Source organism: Erinaceus europaeus, chromosome 2, assembly GCF_950295315.1.
Source record: "Erinaceus europaeus chromosome 2, mEriEur2.1, whole genome shotgun sequence".
Classification (NCBI taxonomy): Eukaryota; Metazoa; Chordata; class Mammalia; order Eulipotyphla; family Erinaceidae; genus Erinaceus; species Erinaceus europaeus.
In genome coordinates this window covers 160,347,553-160,369,958 of record NC_080163.1, presented here as the reverse complement: position 1 = coordinate 160,369,958, position 22,406 = coordinate 160,347,553, and the positions used below count along the sequence as shown (strand labels likewise).

General features: G+C 42.3%; 1 protein-coding gene across 4 annotated transcripts in view; it reads left to right on the top strand.

Moving 5' to 3' along the window:
- TENT4B (terminal nucleotidyltransferase 4B) overlaps positions 1-22,406 on the top strand; it is a 77,350-nt gene that overhangs the window by 42,952 nt on the left and 11,992 nt on the right. For all 4 annotated transcript variants that reach the window (XM_060185583.1, XM_060185585.1, XM_060185584.1 and 1 more), the window contains 6 exons: positions 7,843-7,966; positions 10,029-10,075; positions 12,067-12,187; positions 15,208-15,315; positions 19,165-19,293; positions 20,173-20,386. In XM_060185583.1, the coding sequence (XP_060041566.1) occupies positions 7,843-7,966; positions 10,029-10,075; positions 12,067-12,187; positions 15,208-15,315; positions 19,165-19,293; positions 20,173-20,386 (743 nt within the window). The remainder of the gene's footprint in view (positions 1-7,842; positions 7,967-10,028; positions 10,076-12,066; positions 12,188-15,207; positions 15,316-19,164; positions 19,294-20,172; positions 20,387-22,406) is intronic.

Below are 22,406 nucleotides of genomic sequence, written 5' to 3'. Positions count from 1 at the left end.
ACAAGAGCGCAGATGGTTGTTCAAGATTCTGATTTTTAATGAAAGGAAGGGCTTTTATTTGTTTATTTGATCAGAGCACTTACTGCTCAGCTCTGGCTATTGATGGTGCTAGAATTGAATGTGGGACCTCTTGCCTGCAAGTCCTGTGTGCTACTGCTGTGCTGTCTCTATCTCCAAAGAAGGGGAATTAAAAAAAAATGTCCAAGGGCCAGGAGGTATAGTTCACCCTATAGAGCACATATACCACCTTGTGTATAGCCCTGGGTTGATGCCCCAGCATCATATGGGAGCAGTGTGAATGGCACTAGAGTGGGTCCATGATGGTGGAGTGGGGCTGTGATGTCACTCCTCTCTCTCTCTCTCTCTCTCTCTCTCTCTCTCTCTCAAAAAAAAAATATATATATATATATACACACATTATTTATTATATATGTATATATAATAAATAATTAGCCTGGAGAGGCTGCTTAGTGATGGTATTGGACATGTACAAAGCCCTGGGTTCATTCCCTGGTGCCACATTATGAACATTTATTTCTATAGGGCTGGAGAGTTAAACCACCTGGTAAGGTTCATACCCGGCAGTGAAATCACACATGTGAGGCTCTGGATGGTTGGGGAGGGGGGATATGAATATATATCGTATTTTATCATTTCTTAATATAATATAACACAGTCATTTATCAATGCAGTAATCTATGGAGTGGCCAGTAGTATTTTGGACTTTCACACATAATTTGTTAGTGTCTTTTCCATATGTACTTGTGAGCATTGATTATTACTCATTAAATTGTGGGGGATTATTGACAGTAACTGTGAGGTTAATTATTAGCGAGGACTTTAGGTAGTTAGGAAAGTGGGAGAGCCCGACTTGACGTGGGGCTTTCCTCAGGCAAGTGTAGGTAGCAGGTAGGGTGTTTCTCAGGGAGAATTATCATCCCAGAACATGTGTGTTGGGTGCCTATCAGGACACTGCCTGGGCCTCAGGGAGACTGGGCTTTCTCTTTCTCTAGCCAGAAAGATCCAGCCTTTGAAAATCAGTTCTTTACTCCTACGCCCACAGTGAACATCATAAAATTCATGGAATTTCTCTTCTGTGGTGGGATTTTTCTCAGAGCAAAAGTGCTATTTTATGTCTCTGTTTTCGCCTAAATGATCCGTGGTTGTATTTCTTTAAAATATATTGCATTGTTGGAAAAACCATGACATTGTTTTCTATACAAAAATGTGCCATGACTTTTCCAACAACCCAACAGAAGATATTTTGGGGGGTGGAGGAGATAGTTCAATGATTATGCAAAAGACTTGCATGCTTGAGCTTCTAAAGCCCCAAGCTCAGTCCCCCCCCCCCCCCCCCCCGCCCCAACCACCATAAGCCAGAGCTGTTCAGTGCTTGGTTTTTTTTTTGTTTGTTTGTTTGTTTTAAACCTTTGTTGTTATGTACTCACCAGATTGTATTTTTCTGCTACTATTAACTTTGATATTTTATAAATCTTGCCTTAGAGAATTGTGATTTTTATTTTGAAGAGATGTGTGCCTGGTTCTTGTGCTTATGCAATTTCATCATTCCCACACTTGCTTTTTCGTGCCAATAAAGAGACAGGGAGAGCGAGCACAGCACCAGAGCTGCCATGGAGCTGTAGCATTCCCATGTGGAGTCTTGAACTCCTCCCCTACTCATGGCAAGGCCTACACCCTACCTGTGAGCCATCTCTCCACACCCAGTTATTTCACCAAACTAACTTCATTCATTTTTATGTGGCAGTAGGGTGACAATTCCATATGATCTACACCACCAGAGTTCCATATCCCATCCCCTCCGTTGGGAACTTCACTTTTCTTTCTCCTTCTGGGAATATGGACCAAAGATCTTTATGGGGAGCAGAGGTCTGGCTTCTGTAATAGCTTCTCTGCTAACCCTTTTCTTTACTTGGACACCATTTTCTCAAACAATGTTTTTATCCATCTTCATGCTAGCTATGAAGCTCAAGCAAAAACTACCATAGGGTGGGCCCGTAGAAGCATGCCTAAAATGGACTTCCTAGCTTTCTTCCACCCTGAGACCCCTAATCTCATTCTGTTCTGTTCCTACTTTTTGGTTCCTGTTCTTTAACCAAGTTAACATGTTCCTTAACCAAGTTAACATTAACTAACTTTATGTCTTGCCACCTTGTAGATTCAAAGTTGCAGACACTGCCATGCTTCCATCCTGACTTCTCTGGGCAGAGGATTTCACCAATGTGTCCTGGAACCTCGCCTCTCCAGAGTTCTACCCCACTAGGGAAAGATAGAGACAGACTGGGGTATGGAGTGACCTGCCAATGTCCAAGTCTAGCAGAAGAGCAGTTACAAAAGCCAGAACTCCTACTTTCTGTCCCCCCAAAACAATTTTAATCCATATTCCCAATGGGGGAGAAGTGATAGGAGGGAGAGGGTAAGAGGGCTCTGAACTCCATCTCCATCAGGTCCCAGAGAGAGGAACGAAAAGGGGAGCGATATCTGGATGAAGTAATAGGGTTATGTGTGGCTGAAGAATAGTGTTATGTTATGGGGAAGAAAGGATTGGACCTGAAAGAAAAAGGAGGAAATTATGTGCAAATGTAGACAGTTGTAGCCATGGCAGTTAATTCATGTCTACAACCTTGGGAGAACTGTGGTGGACTGCAATGGAGGGATTCGGGATTCAGAATTCTGGTGGTGGAAATGGTGTGGAATTATACTGTTGACATGCAATTTTGTAAATCAATATTAAATCACTATTTAAAAAGAGAGGGAAAAACTTTTTCTGCTGGACATGGGCATTGACAGTTCGATCCATATCCCCAGCCTGTTTCTATCTGTCCCTAGTGAGGCAGGGCTCTGGAGAGGTGGGGTTCCAGGACCATTGGTGAGGTCATCTGCCCAGGGAAGTCAGGTTGGCATCATGTCATGGTGGCTAAAAAGCATTAGCATATAAAGCAAAACAAATTGTTTAATAATCAGGAACCTGGGAGTCGGGTTAGGCAGCACAGCGGGTTAAGCGCTTTTGTAGTCCTTGCTTTTTTTTTTTTTTTTTGCACTTTGTGTTTTCAGTGGAGAAATAATTTTCTTATAAAAATAGCTTTTGAGAAAAATGCAAGTAGTACAGACAGTATAAAACAGAGCAGACACCAGTCATGAGTCACTGTAATCTACTGCTCCTGGAGGCTTTTTGTTGTTGTTGTTGTTGTTGCCCTTGTTGTTTTATCCTTGTTGTGGTGATTATTGTCATTGTTATTGTTGTTGGGTAGGACAGAGAGAAATGGAGAGAGGAGGAGAGACAGAGGGGGAGAGAAAGATAGACACCTGCAGACCTGCTTCACCGCCTGTGAAGCGACTCCCCTGCAGGTGGGGAGCCGGGGCTCAAACCGGGATCCTTGTGCTTTGTACCATATGCGCTTAACCCACTGCGCTACCACCCGACCCCCTGTTGAGGTATATTTTTACTTGCTCACTTCTCTTTTTTCCCCTTGTTTCTTTTCCAGTATGGCAGATCAGCAAGAAGTAGGATAACCTGTGGAACTGTCTCCCCCCCACCCCCAATAGAAAGATGGCTCCATGGCATCTTTCTAAAATTTTTACTTACTTATTATGAGAAAGAGAAAGTATTAGAGCATCAATCTGGCTGTGTGATGGAACTCGGACCTCATGCTTGCAAGTACAGCACTTCATCCACTGCACCACTTCCCAGGCTGCTGTTTTATTTTAACAAGAATGAAAGATCAGAGCACTGGGTGGACTCTGAATTTGCCTGTAGATCTCTGGAATCTTAAATCCCAGTTTTTCTGCAGCAGTGCACAGCAAATAGGCAGAACACTGCTATGAATCATTCCTTACCAAATGGCTCCCATTTTGAAACCAAGGGCCTGCAAAGGCTTCTGCCTGCCAGCCAGAATGGTGAGCTCAGGGATGCTGGAGCTGGGAAGCACTACTTACTCACTTTTCAGAAGAAACACAGCTACCTTCAAGCAGACCTTGGGGTGGAGAACTCAAGCTTTTGTTTTTTCAGAATGAGAAGCAGACCTGAATAATGTCTGTCTCTTATTCAGTGTCTGGGATCAAAGCCAGCAAACACCCCCGCAACACACACACACACACACACACACACACACACACACACACACACACACACACACACACACCATGCAGCCCACTACTGGGGGGCCGCTGACACACACATGCAGCCTACTACTGGGCCACTAACACACACACACACACACACACACACACACACACACACACACACACACACACACACACACACCTACTACTGGGCCCCACTCCGCAATAACTCTAGGTGTCTTGTCCCTCCACCTCTAGTCTAAAAACAAGACACCACAAGAGACAGAAATGACTGATAGCTTAGTTGGTCATTTTATTTTAGTGTTACCTGTAGAAGTTATAGTCGGGAGTCGGGTGGTAGTGAAGTGGATTAAGCGCACATGACATGAAGCACAAGGACCCCAGTTCCAGTCCCCTGCTCCCCACCTTCAAGGGAGTCGCTTCACAGGTGGTGAAGCAGGTCTGCAGGTGTCTCTCTTTCTCTCCCCCTCTCTGTCTTCCCCATCTCTCTCCATTTCTGTCTGTCCTATCCAATAACAATGACATCAGTAACAATAACTACAATAATAAAACAGCAAAGGCAACAAAAGGGAATAAATAAATGTTAAAAAATATATATTTTTTTTAAAAAAAGTTATAGCCAGTGGGGTTTCAGATTTTCTTTTCCTCAAAACCATTTTTTTGGGCTCCTGGTGCTTCTGGCTTCCAGTGACGCCTGCTCCTACTTTGGTGACTGGACCATGCAGTTGTGAGCACAGTCCTGGGCTCTGTCACGGTGTGGCTCTTCTGTGGCTCTCTGTCTCGACAGCATGCCCCCAGGCAGTCCTCTCCACCCCACCCATGTTTCCATGGCAATTGGTACCTGTTGCTTTTAGCATCCTCCTTAGCACCCTCTGGTCTGTTAGACACTAAGGTCATCCTCACTCCTGGAGCTGGCCTGTAGAATGGTCAGCACTCCGCACAGAATGAGCAGATTTCTTTCCGTTTCACACTGTTTCCCTTCCAACAGCTTGCTGGTTGCACTGGCTTGGTAAGGAATGCTACTTTCTTTTCATTCTCTTCTGTTTCACAGTATTGATTGATTACATTCCATTCAGTAGCCAACCTAGTGCTTTCTTGCTTTCATCTTGTTCTGTGTCCTGCCTAACCCTGACCCTCAGGCCTCAGGCCTTGAAGGCCTTCTCACTCTTCTTTTCCCATTGCTGACCAGGCGCTGTGGTCCACTGTGGTTGCGTGCGTGGCTGTGTTGGTGTTTCTGTATGTATCCGCCATACTCCAGGCCTTCACCCAACCTCTCTGGAGTTAAAGTAATTTATAAGCTATTCTTTCTGCATCCAGCTCATCTCTGCTAGCCTATTTACACACTTGCCAAATGAACCTTTTTTTTTTTTCTCTCCTCCAGGGTTATTGCTGGGCTCGGTGCCTGCACCATGAATCCACTGCTCCTGGAGGCCATTTTCCCCCCCTTTTGTTGCCCTTGTTGTAGCTTCGTTGTGGTTATTATTATTGCCCTTGTTGACACAATTCGTTGTTGGATAGGACAGAGAGAAATGGAGAGAGGAGGGGAAGACAGAGAAGGGGAGAGAAAGATAGACACCTGCAGACCTGCTTCACCGCCTGTGAAGCGACTCCCCTGCAGGTGGGGAGCCGGGGGCTCGAACTGGGATCCTTACGCCGGTCCCTGCGCTTTGCGCCACATGCACTTAACCCACTGCGCCACCGCCCGACCCCCCCAAATGAACCTTTTTCAAAGGCTGCATTTTTGAAGTCAGTCCCTAGGCCCTCTCAGAAATATTGAAGCAGTCTTCTTCTTGTTGCCACAGGGGAAAGTCTCAGTTTGTTGGCTTCTTATTCAGAGGCTCCTGCCTTTCAGCACTGCCCTTCTCTCCATGTGTGTCTCCCGCTCCTCCCCAGCCTGCTTCTTGGGAGTGCCTCACACCTCCTGCTTGGAGAGTTCCTTCCTGGAGCCTTGGCTCCTAGGCATTCCTTTCAGGTCTTTTTCTGGCTGACCTGTTCATTTGACACTTGTTGATGGAACATTCTGAAAGACAGACTGTTTTGCTTTTGTGAAGGTTGGATGACAGAGGGGTAGGAGAGGAGTTCTTACTCCAGAAAGCTTACCAGAATGCCTTACCTCTTTGTGTTTGTGTCTCTGGATCAGATGTGTAAAGGTAGAGGCCAGGCCTTACACTTCAGCATTAAATACTTTTTTTTATATTTATTTTATTTATTTTTTCCCTTTTGTTGCCCTTGTTGTTTTATTGTTGTAGTTATTATTGTTGTTGTTGTTGTTGGATAGGACAGAGAGAAATGGAGAGAGGGAGGGGAAGACAGAGAGGAGGAGAGAAAGATAGACACCTGCAGACCTGCTTCACCGCCTGTGAAGCGACTCCCCTGCAGGTGGGGAGCCAGGGTTCGAACCGGGATCCTTAATGCCGGTCTTTGTGCTTTGCGCCACCTGTACTACAGCCCGACTCCCACACTTCAGCATTAAAACAAAACTACCTGCACCCAGCAAGTGTCTTGGACAGGCAGCTGATAGACACTGTGAAAGCTGCTCATGTGCTTTCATCAAGACTCCTTGAAATTCCTCATTTCATTTGGTTGTTTTGACTTTTTAAAAAATTTTTATTTGTTCCCATTCTAGCCTAGCTTGAGCTGTAATATTAAAGTTGAGATAAAACTCAATGAACATAAACTCATCGGCTGAGTTAAGATTTAATTGGATAAGATAATTTAAGATAGTGATCTCTCATTAGATTGGTCCTGCCCTTATTGAATTTTTTGTTGTTGTATGAATCTTTTCCTCTGTTAATCTGTATTGTCAAAAGCAGTTTATCTGATAATGTTAATCTTACTTGGCTATCTTAAGTTGAGAAGTAAATTCAGGGGCCATGTAGTAGTAGAGCACACACATTACCAAGGAGTTCAAGCCCCTAGTTCCCACCTATAGAGGGGAAGCTTCATCAGCCAAGAAACAGTACCGCAGGTATCTCTTTCTCTCCCTCTCTGTCCCTCCACCTTTCCCTCATATAGCTCTGTCTCTAGCAAAGAAAGGCCGCTGGAAACAGTGGTTCGTTGCCAGCAATGATCATGCTGTCAATAATAATAAGTTTAAAAAGGTAATAATAGTAACTATTATTATTTAGACAGCAGTTACTTTTTCCCTGAACCAGAACTGCTAGGCATTAAAGCACTGTTTTGGAGTTGGTGTAGTTCTTTTCCTTTAAATGAAATCACAGCCACTAAATCACTTATCTAAACACTTGTTGAAGCTGATTTGCAGTCCTTTAGTATAGGCTCCTTCTTACAGCTCTGTGTTTTTTTTTAATGCATTGTTATGCTCTATTAAGCTAATGCTGGTTGACAAGATTTTATGCATCTAGCTTCACACCTATACATAGATATATATGTACCTACAACTCTCTACACTCACCACTGAAGCTCTTGTGTCATCACACCACCACCACCTATTCCCCCCTGGCCTCATAACCACTGTGGTTTTTGTAGAGTCTTAAGAATCAGTTTGGCTGCTGTTGCTATTCTGCAAGTTTGCTTTAGTTACCTCCATTCCACATGTGAGTGAAGCTGTATGGCAGTTGTCTTTCATGCCATTACTTATCCCACTGAGCGCAGTGTCCTCTTTCAATGGCCGAATAGTAGTGTTCACTCCGTAACTTCTTCATCCAGTCATCTGTCAGCGATCATTTAGTTTAATTTGCTATTTTTCCCCGTATTAATTTTTTCCTTTTTTCTCTTCAGCCTGCATGAAGAAATCAGTGATTTTTATGAATATATGTCTCCAAGACCAGAAGAGGAGAAGATGCGCATGGAGGTGGTGAACAGGATCGAGAGTGTGATCAAGGAGCTCTGGCCCAGTGCTGACGTGAGTAGCCGGGTGGACGCCTGGGCAGTATCCCTGTCCACAGCGTGGGGAGCATGTGCCTTCAGAGTTCTCACCTGCAGGGGCCTGTGTAGAGTTATAACCTGTTTGAGTTTTAGACAATTGAGGACTTCCTGATTATTTTCATTAAATCAAATGACCTGGGCCTTTTTCTCTATGGCAGCACTGAATAGCAGCTGCTGGAGGTGAATTATGCTTATGACTCACTCTTGTTAAAAAAAAAAAAAAAAAAAAAAAAGCAACTCAAGCCTTAGTTGCATGTGCTGCATCAAAACCCCATGACTATTTTGATTCAACTTGCTATTATAAACACTATGTAATTGTTTATAGTAGAATAAAAATGCTAGGTAGGAATCTCTCAGGTCTTCCCTGGGTCAGTGCAGCTGTCAGTCCATCCTATTCCTCCCTTCTCTCTTCTCCTCTCACCCCCACCCAGCAAACACTAAGTTTTGCTTAAGATCCCACCCCCCTTTTTAAGTTCTCATTGATACTACATTAACACTTTACTTTTTAGGGCTCCCGTCAGGTCTTTTTTACAGTTTCATCCACTCACAAGAAGCAGGAAACTAGAATCTGTGGTACTTTTTTTCCTGTGTCTTTTGTTTCGACTCATGGAAGCTATGGTCTTTTTTTGTTGTCCGGGTTTGTTTTGTGTTTCCATTTGGCAAAACAAAGCTTCAGATAACATCCTGAATGCAAAGGGAAGAGGACACTAATATTTTACTAAACAGCCACATTATTATTTGTCACTTCAGTGTCTTCTATGTGATCGCAATCTGGCTGTCAGCTGGGGAGATATTTGCCCCCGGGACATATTTGTTCATGTCCAAGATGTTTGGGGTTATTATAACTGGGGAGACATTCCTGACTTGCAGTGAACAGAGGCCAAGGCTATTGCTACATCCTACAGTGTATGGAGCAGCCTCTTACAACAGACTGATCTGCCCCAAATATCAGTAGTGTTGAGGTTGAGATACTGGTCTAAGTCTTTGTTGTTGTTATTGTCTCCAAGGCTTCACCACTGCAGGTTGACTCCTTCAGATAGAGAGACCCCACAGCACCAAAGCTGGTGAGGTACTTCCGTGTGGCCTACTGGGTGCTCAACTTAGGTTGTGCACCCAGCAGTGCAGGTACCCTAACAGGCAAGTTATCTTGCCAGTCTGTGAGGTGTAGATTTTCTCCAGATTTCTGTAGCTGAGAAACATGTGATAAGATTCCCAGGTCCTTTTCACTTCAGAGGTTGAGCATCTGCTGTCCATCCTGTCCATCCTACACAAGTAACTGCAGTTACTTGTGTACTCCGATGCTTGGGTCTCTGTGGGCTGGACATTGGTTGTGTCCCTGTGTTATAACAACCTGATGTTAGAAGGACATTGCCTGCTCTCTGCAGGTGAAGTTGTCTGGTCCTAATTCAGCAATGTGAGAAGGCACTTGCCCGGGGAACAAAGTTTAAGGACTTAACAGCTATGCCTGAATTTGTAAGGAAACGCTATTGACATGAATCTTACTTTTGACAATTTTCTATTTTAGTCTATATGCTTCGCACTTGGTTTTAAAGGATATTTGAAATGTTTGCCAGTGAAGCCTGCTTATTAATGAGATAAAAATGTGGATGTGGGGAGTCGGGCAGTAGTGCAGCAGGTTAAGCACACGTGGCGCAAAACGCAAGGACCAGTATAAGGATCCCGGTTTGAGCCCCCGGCTCCCCACCTGCAGGGGAGTGAAACAGGTCTGCAGGTGTCTATCTTTCTCTCCCCGTCTTCCCCATCTCTCTCCATTTCTCTCTGTCCTATCCAACAACAAACAACGTAAACAATAACGATAATAACCACATCAAGGGCGACAAAAGGGGGGGAAAATAGCCTCCAGGAGCAGTGGATTTATGGTGCAGGCACTGAGCCCCAGCAATAACCATGGAGGAAAAAAAAAAAAAAAAAAAGATGTGGATGTGATACTAAAATGTACCAGTAGAGGGTAGCAAAACCTAACATTTCTTCATTGCTTGCCTTGTCATTTGAAATCTTAATAACTTTTTCTCTTCTAGGTCCAGATATTTGGAAGTTTTAAAACTGGCCTGTATTTGCCCACTAGGTTAGTACATTTCTATAACTTTCAAGTGATTATATATTTTTTACTCGACCGTATTCATTTTGGTTGTAAGAGTAAAAATAAAACATTTATGAAACAAAGTCACCTGCATTTATTTGATTTATCTTGAGATAAAGTTCAACTTATCTAACTGAGATGATAGAGATAGATGTAAAAAAAGAACAATACGGCAGCGAAATCAGTTTGTTAAAAATTTTAGCAGTTGACTGCCCTGCAGAGAACGCTTGGCTCTGTAATAGTGTAGCCCACTTACGCAGACATGGGAAAAATCTGATTAAACTGTTGAGCTGTGTGTGCTTGGGATCGCCAGGTCTTATTTTTTTTATTCTTGAAAAATCAATGTCCTGGCTACTGTTTACTCAGCATCCTGAGCCAGAAATTAAGGATGCAACCTGTTTCCCTAAGGAAGATCTCAGTCCCTGTTTCAGGACCCTGGTTTTTGTTTCAGCCTCTCAAGTGAATGGACATTGTTGGGGAGGTGCACAGTGGCAGGGATCTCCTGAAGGATGAATCCCTGTTCTCTAGGGTTTGCAGTTGTGTGGTCATTGCAAAGGCAAACCATTCCATCCTGGTTTTGTTTATATTGTGGTCAGATCACGTACCACAAGATCTACCTTCTTAATGTATTTTTAGTGCATAGTACGGCATAATTAAAGCGTCTATCCTAGTCTTCTTTCTATCCCTTCATCCTTCTCTCATCTCTTTCTTTCGTTTACTTTGTCCCATATAAACAGGTGGTGAAGCAGGTCTGTAGGTGTCTGTCTTTCTCTCCCCCTCTTTTTGTCCCCATCTTCCCTCCATTTCTGTCTGTCCTACCCAACAACAATGACATCAATAATAACTACAAAAATAGATAAAATAAAATAAAACAAGAGCAACAAAAATCTGTTTTCATGGGAGTCGGGCAGTAGCGTAGCAGGCTAAACATAGGTGGCGCAAAGCGCAAGGACCGGCGTGAGGATCCTGGTTCGAGCCCCCAGCTCCCCACCTCCAGGGGAGTCACTTCACAGGTGGTGAAGCAGGTCTGCAGGTGTCTATCTTTCTCCTCCCCTCTGTCTTCCCCTCCTCTCTCCATTTCTCTCTGTCCTGGTTTTGTTTATATTGTGGTCAGATCACTTACAATAATGACGACAATAATAACTACAACAATAAAACAAGGGCAACAAAAGGGAATAAATAAATACTAAAAAAAATTTTTTTTAAATCTGTTTTCTGCCCATTCATATCCTAGGCTTATAAAACCCATGAATAGTCAACTTCATTAATATTATTTCTTATTTAGGTTTAGAACTGCAGCAAAATCCTGAGAATCTACTTGTTAAAAAATTATGACCCCCTTGGGCAGTAACACAGTGGGTTAAACACTCATGGTGCAAAGCACAAGGACTGGCATAAAGATTCTGGTTTGAGCCGGTGGCTCCCCATCTGCAGGGGGGTTGCTTCACAAGCAGTGAAGCAGGTCTGCAGGTGTCTTTCTCTCTCCCTCTGTCTTCCTCTCTCCTCTTAATTTCTCTGTCCTACCCAACAACAACAATAATAACAATAACAAGGGCATCAAAGCACAAGGACCGGCATAAGGATCCCAGTTCGAGCCCCCAGCTCCCCACCTGCAAGGGGAGTCGCTTCACAGGTGGTGAAGCAGGTTTACAGGCGTCTATCTTTTTCTCCCCCTCTCTGTCTTCTCCTCCTCTCTCTATTTCTCTCTGTCCTTTCTAACAACGACAACATCAATAACAACAACTACAACAATAAGACACGGGCAACAAAAGGAAAAATAAATAAATATTAAAAAAACAAAACAAAACAAAAAAACCAAACAGCCAGCTTCCACTTTGATTCTAGTAAGAGAGTCACCTACATTGGGCTGGGTGAGAAATAGGCTTAATACCCTAATTTGAAGCCTGTGAGCTTGAATGAATATTCAAACGTGATCTCTTGGCACCTCAGCTTTGACATTTGTTCTCTGTGCTCAGTGACATTGACCTTGTGGTGTTTGGGAAGTGGGAGAACCTTCCCCTCTGGACCCTGGAAGAAGCTCTTCGGAAGCATAAAGTTGCAGATGAGGATTCGGTGAAAGTTCTAGACAAAGCAACTGTAAGTTCTTCAGTATTTCATCTTATAACTCTAGTTAGGTTTGCGTGAGACTTGCTCAGTCTTAGTAGGTGTGGGAGGTGGGCAAGTGCACTTGCCTTGTCCTGCATACAACCTGGGTTCAAACCTGGCCCCCACCACACTGGAGGAAGCTTTCTTTATGTTAATGATCACAGTACTTGTACAGAAACTTTTTTCCTTATAAAAAAATGAACTTTTTCTAGTCATGCACTTGTTTAAAAATAATATTTAGGGAGTCGGGCAGTAGCACAGCAGGTTAAGTGCACATGGTGCGAAGTGCAAGGACCGGCATAAGGATCCTGATTCAAGCCCCAGGCTCTCCACCTGCAGGGAGTCTCCTCACAAGTGGTGAAGCAGGTCTGCAGGTATCTGTCTTTCTTTCCCCCTCTCTGTCTTCCCCTCCTCTCTCCGTTTCTCTCTGTCCTAACAACAACATCAATAACAACAACAATAAAAAAGGGCAACAAAAGAAAATAAATATTAAAAAATAATAATATCTGTGGTCCGGGAGGTGGCTCAGTGGCTAAAGCACTAGACTCTCAAGCATAAGGTCCTGAGTTCAATCCCGGGCAACACACGTACCAGAGTGATGTCTGGTTCTTTCTCTCTCTCCTATCATTTCTCATTAATGAATAAATAAAAATATTTAAAAAATAATAATATTTAGTAATATCACGTACAGTATTCACAGGAGAGATTTTAATAGAAAAACTTATTTTATTCATTTTTTATTTGTAATTAATAGTAGGTTACAAGATTGTAAGACCCACCACCAGAATTCTGTATCTTCACCCTGCCACCTCCCAGAGATAACCACCATAGTTCTCCTGAGGCTCAGACTTAGTCTGCTTGCTTTTAACAGAAAATTTTTATACTCAAATATAGATGGCTAGCAATTTTACTTGCTTTGAGCATATTACTGTTCTATTTAATTTTACTTCACATTATTGAAAGATAGAAATTGAAGTTTAGTAAATAAAACACATTTTCACTATACCTGGAATAGTCACTGAAAATCTTTATGGATGTTCATTATAGAACTAAATATATCTCTTTTTTTGTGATTCGAAATTTTGTTTATTAGGTTTTCTTAGAAAAAAAAATTGTATTATTGGTTTTAAAAAAACATTTAACGGGAGTCAGGTGGTAGCACAGCGGGTTAAGCGCAGGTGGCGCAAAGCGCAGGGACTAGTAAGGATCCCAGTTCGAGCCCCTGGCTCCCCACCTGCAAGGGGAGTCGCTTCATAGGCGGTGAAGCAGGTCTGCAGGTGTCTGTCTTTCTCTCCCCCTCTCTGTCTTCCCCTCCTCTCTCCATTTCTCTCTGTCCTATCCAACAATGACGACATCAATAACAACAATAATAACTATAACAATAAAACAACAAGGGCAACAAAAGGGAATAAATAAATATAAAGAAAAAAATTAAAAAAAAAAAAAAAAAAAACATTTAACTTCAGTGGTCCGGGAGGTGGCAAAATGATAAAACTTTGGATTCTTAAGCATGACGTCCTGAGTTCAATCCCCGGGAGCACATGTGCCACAGTGGTGTCTAGTTCTTTCTCTCTCCTACTATCTTTCTCATAAATAAATAAAATATTTAAAAAAAAAAACTTTTAACTTCAAAACCCAGTTCTGCATGTAGAATTTCCTGGTCTGAGGGCTTTGTTTGTTTGTTTTGTTTTTTGTTTTTCCTCCAGGGTTACTGCTGGGGATTGGTATGAATCTACTGCTCTTGGATTTTTTTCCATTTTTTTTCCCTTTTTTTTTTTTTCTTTATTGAGTAGGACAGAGAGAAATTAAGAGAGAAGGGAAAGATAGGGAGAGAGAAAGATACTTGGCAGGCCATCTTCAGCGCTTGTGAAGTGGCCCCCCTGCAGGTGGGAAGCTGGGTTGGGGGCTTGAGCCGGGATCGTTCCGTGGGTCCTTGCACTTTGTACTATTGCCACTTAACCCGGTGCACTACTGCCCGACCCCCTGAGTTTTTCTAATACATCATACAAATAGAGGGTAAGAGGAGAGAATATAAGATTAATTTATTTTTATTAACAGAAAAGAAGAGAGAAGCAAAAAATAAATAAATAAATAAATAATAATAATAAAACAAAAAAAAAAAGAAGAGAGAAGCAAAGCCTCACTCTGGTATATGCACTGCCAGGTATTGATCTCAGGAACTCATGCTTGGTGGCCCAACACTTTGGCCACTGTACCATCTCTTACAGCACATGTTTTTTTTGGGGGGGGGGAGAGGGGGATGGTGATGAAGAATTCCTGACATGTCATATATATTTGAGATCTTACGATGATTTTTTTTTTTTTTTTTTTTGGTGGGATGAAGGATGTTATTTAGAAAACTAACCAATAATGCCAGTGGGTGATTTGATGTGACTTAAGAAAATAACCATTTTCGGGAGTCGGGCTGTAGTGCAGCGGGTTAAGCGCAGGTGGCGCTAAGCACAAGGACCCGCATAAGGATCCCGGTTCAAGCCCTGGCTCCCCACCTGCAGGGGTGTCGCTTCACAAGCAGTGAAACAGGTCTGCAGGTGTCTATCTTTCTCTCCCTCTCTCTGTCTTCCCCCTCCCCTCTCCATTTCTCTCTGTCCTATCCAACAACAATGACAACAATAATAACTACAACAATAAAACAACAAGGGCAACAAAAGGGAATAAATAAATATAAAAATATATTTAAAAAAAAGAAAATAACCATTTTCTTATTAGACACAGTTTGGAATGTGACATTCATAATTATTGATTTTACACCTGGTTGGAAAAAATATTGAGAACAGTTTATGTTAGCTGAAAAATTCCAATTTTTTTAGCTAATAAGAATGTCAGAAATAAGCTGTATGCTTTAGTTAAAAGCAAAATATGCGACATGAACTGTCTAGAAAGTAAACACACTGAGGTAGAAGGAGGCCTGCACTTCAAACTAGTCACCACCTTCCCCCAATTTCCTTGTCTGATTTGATTAAAGTGTTTCAAAATTTTTCTTCTCTTTCTAGGTACCTATTATTAAATTAACAGATTCTTTTACTGAAGTGAAAGTTGATATCAGCTTTAATGTACAGAATGGTGTGAGAGCAGCTGACCTCATCAAAGATTTTACCAAGGTTAGACATTTTACAGTCTTTTCTCAGTGGAACTTGGAGAAATGGAGTTTTGGGGGTCTCTGTGGTGGTGGTGGGTCTAACAGACTTTGCTAAACATTTTATGTGCAATTTTCATTTTTTACTTGTGATTAGGGAGTTAGAAGGTTGTAAGATTACAATGTATAGTTATTTAAAGAAAGAATTAAGGGTTAAGCAAATGTTTGAAAATTCTATTCTATGGATTCTTTCTCATAAGGAGACAGAGACTAATGTGCTCTGGCCCATGTGGTGCTGCGCCTCATGCTTGCAAGTCCTGTGCTACATCATCGCGCCGTCTGCTGGGCTGCAAAGTCAGTTTTTTTTGCTTTTTTTAGTGCTATGTATTCCCTTAAGATAGTTTAAGTGCACATGACACCAAGCGCAAGGACCAGCATAAGGATCCTGGTTTGAGCTGGCGACTCCCCACTTGCAGGGGGGTCAGTTCAGAGGCGGTGAAGCAGGTCTGCAGGTGTCTATCTTTCTCTCCCCCTCTCTGTCTTCCCCTCCTCTCTCCATTTCTCTCTGTCCTATCCAACAACTACACCAGTGGCAACAGTGACAATAACAACAACAACAACAACAACAAGGGCAACAAAAGTGGGAAAAATGGCCTCCAAGAGCAGTGGATTCGTAATGCTGGCACCGAGCCCCAGCCATAACCCTGGAGGCAAAAGAAAAAAGAGAGAGAGAGAGGCAGAGTACCTATCTGGTTTGACATATGCAGTGCCAGGGATCAAACTTGTGACCTTGTGGTATTCAACACATGGTCATGTACTTATTTGTTTTAGATAAGATGACATTCCATTACTATCCCACCCTACCCACCCCCATCTGTGGAGCTTCTTCTAATGCTGTGGAGCTCTCATGTGGTACTGGGGCTTGACTCAGGTTCCTTCTTCATAAAGTGTATATTCTGCTAGTTGAGCTAGCTCCTGGCCCATATACTTGTCTTCTTTAAAAAATTGTATTTTTGGAGGGTGTTTTATCGTATGTATTTATTTGAATTCATGCAGGCTCCTTTTACTCTTTTATTGACTACACAGCAGTCAGGCCGCCACATGCTTTGAGCAGTGCCTTTCCCAGTGTTGTTGCCAGGAGCTTTACCAAAGGTGCTTTCCACGCACACATCTGTCACTTGCAATTGTTTGGGGGAAATATTGCTGGAAGTAAAAATTTTTATGTCCAAAGGTGTAGGCAGATAGACAAAATGTCTCTGTAAAATCCCCTTCCTTTTCTTTTCCTTCCCCATCCTCCCCCTCCTCCTCCTTTTTTAAATGTAGTGCCAGGTAATGAACCCAGGGCCTTCTACATAGGCTGGATACTGCTGTGAGCAGCATCTGGGCCTACCTTTGTGTTCTTTGCTGTTTGGCAAACAGAGTGTAGACGTCACAGCCCCGCTTTACGTAGCATCTCTGGACCCAGCACAGGCAGTGTTCACTGTGCTCCCATGTGGTGACCCAGAGCAGTGACAACCCCAAAAACGATGGCGACAATATGACTGCTCTATTCCATGAGCTTTCTCCCAACCTCTGGCTTATTGTTCTTTAAAGAGACTAAATCTGTTGCTGTTTTCAATCATAATGCTTAAAAATACTTCTTTCTTTGCTTGCTTACTTTGTCATGATTTGTAAACATATAAACTTTATTTCATGGGAGCATTATATATGTGTTCATTGCGACATCTCTAGAAAACAGAGGAAAGTATGAAGAAGGAAGTAGAAGCCACATGTAATTCTGCTACCTTTAGGCATTTGCTTTTATGATTTTTTTCTAGGGCTGGAGAGAACTCCCTGGTAGGGTGTGTTCTTTGCTGTGCTCAAGTCCCAGTTCCACAGGAGAGTAGCCCAGCGCTGGGAGAAGCTCCAGTGCTCTGATGTCTGTCTGTCTATTTCCATGAAACAAGCTGGCCTCTGATTAGTGAAACTGAGCATACAAGCAGCCCTAACTCAGCACAAAAAAAAAAAAAAAAAAAAAAGGCCATTGGGAGCAGTGGATTCATAGTGCTAACTCTGAGCCCCATCGGTAACCCTGGTGGCAGTTAAAGGGGAAAAAAATGGCTGGGTGCTATCACCCAAGTCCCTGAACATGGTGATGAGTGTATTCTACCAGGTGACCCAGACCCACTAGCCAGTCCTGTGGAAAACCATAAAGATTCTAATGACATTGCTGAAGCGGATAACAGCAGCCACATAACTACATGCTAGGCATATTACTATGTACTCTGCACGGCTCAATTCATTTAGTTCTTTCTTTTTTTTAAATGATTATTTTTATTCATTTATTCCCTTTTGTTGCTCTTGTTGTTTTATTGTTGTAGTTATTATTGTTGTTGTTATTGATGTCTTTGTTGCTGGATAGGACAGAGAGAAATGGAGAGAGGAGGGGAAGACTGGGGGAGAGAAAGACACCTGCAGACCTGCTTCACTGCTTGTGAAGCGACCCCCTGCAGGTGGGGAGCCGGGGGCTCGAACCGGGATCTTTGAGTCGGTCCTTGCACTTTGCACCACGTGTGCTCAACCTACTGCACTACTGCCAGACACCCTTCATTTAGTTCTTAGAACAGCCCAATTATTCCCATTTGACAGACTATTCCCATATTGCAGATGATGAAACAAGGTTCAGAAGTGCTGGCTAAGCTGCCCAGTTATGTCTCTTTTTCTTTGTAAAGTAAAATACTATGCATGACGTTGGCTAAAAAGTCTAAATGCATTGCATTGCATGAGCCATTTCTCATAAAGTAGCATTGAGTGAGGTGTGAGAAGTTCACTCATTAGAAAAAAAAAAAATGGGGGCCAGGCAGTGACACACCTGGTTGAGCACACAGATTACAGTGTGCGAGGACCCAGGTTCAAGGCCTTGGTCCCCACTTGGAGGGGAAAAGCTTGACGAGTGGTAAAGCAGGGCTGCGGGTCTCTCTGTCTCTCTCCCTCTCTGTCTCTCCCCTTCCCTCTCTATCCAATAATAAATAAATAAAAATATTTAAAAATAAACACAAATGAACTGCTTCCTTAAAAGTCCCACTGGATGGGAGTCAGGTGATAGCACAGCAGGTTAAGTACACATGGCGCAAAGTGCAAGTACCAGTGTAAGGATCCTGGTTCAAGCCCCTGGCTCCCCATCTGCGGGGGGGGGGGGGGGGGGGCACTTCACAGGCGGTGAAGCAGGTCTGCAGGTGTCTGTCTTTCTCTCCCCCTCTGTCTTCGCCTCCTCTCTTCACTTCTCTCTGTCCTACCCAACAACAGCAACATCAGTAACAACAATAATAATAACTACAATAATGAAACAACAAGGGCAACAAAAGGAATAAATAATTAAAAAAAAAAAAAGTCCCACTGGTTTAGTGCTTTAAGTTGCAAAACCTTGTCCCAAGCTATTTCTTTAGTTATTTATGAATGGATAGCTGAATGTACAAAATGAATATTTCTATGGTTCCTGCCCCATAGTGAGCACTTGGGCACTATTATAATTTACATATTTTTAGTTTTTTGGTTTTTTTTTTTTTTAATTTTTTTTAACCAGAGTACGGCTCAGCTCTGGCTCATGGTGGTGCTAGGGATTGAACCTGGGACTTCGGAGCCTCAGGTGTGGGAGTCTCTTTGCATAACCATTATGCTTTCTTACCCTCTGTCCCATTTTTAGGTTTTCAGTGTGAGAAGAGAAACCTGATTTATAACTGGTTTCTCTTCAGTTTTATCTTAAAATGACAAGTTTGCTGCATTGCATATCTCTCAAAGTTTGTAGTGTAAGGACCCGCTTAGACTGCTTACAATAATGCTTACAGCTATTATTGATAATATAAATCACTGAAAATATAATTTTACTCTTTTCCAGAAATATCCTGTATTGCCATACTTGGTTTTAGTATTGAAACAGTTCTTATTGCAGAGGGACCTTAATGAAGTATTTACAGGTGGAATTGGTTCTTATAGCCTTTTTTTAATGGCAGTCAGTTTCCTTCAGGTAAGTCACATGGTGACATCATGTACTAGTATTTCTTGGGTTTTTTTGTTGTTGTTTTTAATTAGGAAATTGTTTCAGAAAGAAATGAATCAAGTTGTAATCGGAATGCTTTCTTTATTATGTTTTCATTTGAGCTGGGTATCTTTTTATAATTTAGCAAGTAAGTATTTAATTTTCACCAGCACACTGCTCTGCTCTGGCTTATGGTAGTATAGGGGATTGAACCTGGGATTTTGGAGCCTCGGGCCTGAGAATTTCTTTGCATAACTATTATGCTATCTCCCCTTCCCACAAATAAGTATTTTAAAATTTTTAGGAAAAAAAAATTTTTTTTGCCTGGAAATTCTTATAAAAAAATCATCCTTAACCTCCACATGGTTTTGTATTTGTGAGACTTCACTATAAATCTTAACATGCAAAGGTATGGCATGGTTTCTGTAGTGTAAATAGTTGAACAGAGGTCAAAAATGTGTGCTAAGCAATTAATCTTGTAAGTTTAGCAAGAACTGAGGCCTGCTATCTTTGTGAGCTGAGTTAGAAGCCTTACTGTTGCCATTGTATTTACTCGGTACAATGTAGGCTCCTGCTGGCTCTGCTTCTGTGAAGCAGAGTGACTTCTCCCTGCTGTGTGGGGCCAAGCCAGCCCTGCCACCCTCTTGAGGCAGCCGTATAGTGCAGCCTTATGTATGGCCCCCACTGTTCCTCATCCAGGCCTTTAAAGTGTTTATAGCTGTAATACAGCCTATTACACCATCCTTCAAATTGTAGAGTAGAAGCAAATGCTGCATCATATGTAGAAGTCAGGATGTCATTTATTATCCCCACCTTGGTAACTCAAGATCCAATATAATCTCTCTCTCTTTTTCCTTCTGTTTTTAGTTACATCCCAGGGAAGATGCTTGCATCCCCAATACAAACTATGGTGTTCTCTTAATAGAATTTTTTGAATTATATGGGCGACACTTCAATTATTTAAAGACTGGCATCCGGATAAAGGATGGTGGTTCATATGTGGCCAAAGATGAAGTACAGAAAAATATGCTAGATGGTTACAGGCCATCAATGCTTTATATTGAAGATCCTTTACAACCAGGTATTGATATTAGGTAAATTTGTGGGCACTCAAAGAAAAGACAATGTCAGCCACCATTTTGTACTTTAAATCCCTTCCAAGTGAAAAATTAAGGACATACTTTTGATTGTAGTCATTGTTTTTTTAAATTTAATTTTATTTATTATTGTATAGAGACAGAGAAGAATTGAGTGAGGAGAGGAGATAGGTAGGAAGACAGAGAAACCTGCAGCCCTGCTTCATCCTTTGTGAAGTTTTCCCCCTGCAGTGGGACCAGGGGCTTGAACCTGGGTCCTTGCACACTGTAATGTATGTGCTCAACCAGGTGCACCACCGCCTGGCCACTTGAAGTCTTTGTTTTTTAATCAAAATACTGTACAAACTAAGATACCAGAGTAAACAAACACACATACAAGAAAAACATACATACTTAGAAAATGGGAGTATAATCCATTAGGCAAAGCAGAATGGATGTTAACTGTGTTTAGGTGGGCTTGTGTACCTCTCCAGGGCAGCAGCCATTTTTCTCAGGTCCTATTGCCTAGAATCCCAACCAGTTGCCAGGCCTTAATGGGATGCTTTTGAATCCTTAAAGGCTGTGAGCACTGAAATACATCTCTGAGCCTAGGAGCAAAGGGTTAAAAGAGACAAGTTTATTTTCCTTTTTAATTTCCATTCCTCTTTAATTTTGCAACCTGTCTGTGCTTTGTTCAGCTTCATGCTGACTTGAAACAGAAAATAAATTCCTTCCATGCTTTTATGGAGTTCTACTTACTTGCTTGTAACCTAGTTTTGCTGGGCAGCAATTTTTTTTTCCTGATGTAGTTATAAAATATTTAGATTATCCACTGTCAGACTTTAGTGAAAGTGATTTTAGTCACTTGCTTTAATATGTTAACTTGGAAAGTAAGTGCGGACCATGTATGCAAATCAGGTTCAAGCCCAGGCCTCATGGCACTGGAGGAAACTTAGGTAATGTGATCCCCCCTTCTTTGTCTCTCTTTCTGCCTCTGTTTATCTATGTATCTGGGGGCAAAAGAAAAACAGGGAGCCGGGCGGTGGCGCAGCGGGTTAAGCGCAGGTGGCACCAAGCACAAGGACCGGCGTGAGGATCCCGGTTCGAGCCCCCGGCTCCCCACCTGCAGGGGAGTCTCTTCACAGGCGGTGAAGCAGGTCTGCAGGTGTCTGTCTTTCTCTCCCCCTCTCTGTCTTCCTCTCCTCTCTCCATTTCTCTCTGTCCTATCCAACAACAATGACAACAATAATAACAACAAAGGCAACAAAAGGGAATAAATAAATAATATTTAAAAAAAAAAGAAAAGAAAAACAAACAAATTAAAAAAACACCCTAGAGCAGTGAATCTCCTGTAATGATGAAAGGAAGAAAGAGAACATAAGTAAGGGCCCAAGGGAGTTAAGAGACAGTTATATAGAAGCTCCCTTTAGACCTATATTAACATGTAAATATTAATAATTTTATGTGCTTATTCATTTGATGAAGTAGTAAATAGGAATCTACTCAGCTTAAAGAGCACAAAGATGGTTTTTTCTTCCAGAGCTCATAATTTACGGTGGGAGTTTTAGAGCATAGAAGCTTTAGAAAATAGGTATTTCTGATCTGCAGGAGGAAAGCTTCATGAGTGGTGGAATAAGGCTGTAGGTGTCTCTCTGTCTCTTTCCCTCTCTATATTCCCCTCCCCTCTCAATTTCTCTTTGTCTTTATCCAATAAAAACTATTATAAAATAAAAAGGACATAGGTAGTTCTGGAGAGATAGCTTACCAGATAAGGGTGCACGCACAGCCCAGGTTTGAGCCCTGCTACCACATGTGTGGTACTGTGTGTGGTCAGTGTGATACTGGAAGAAGCTCTTCCACTGTCTCTCCTTTTGCCTATCTGAATGGAAAATAACCCAAAGTGGGGAAACTAACCATGTGGTGGGCTCCAACTTTCACTTAACTGAGTTTAGCTCTTAGGAGGGAATAATTGTGTGTGTGCATGGGAGCAGCCTGTGTAGGAGCAGAATTGGGTGGTTTGTATGC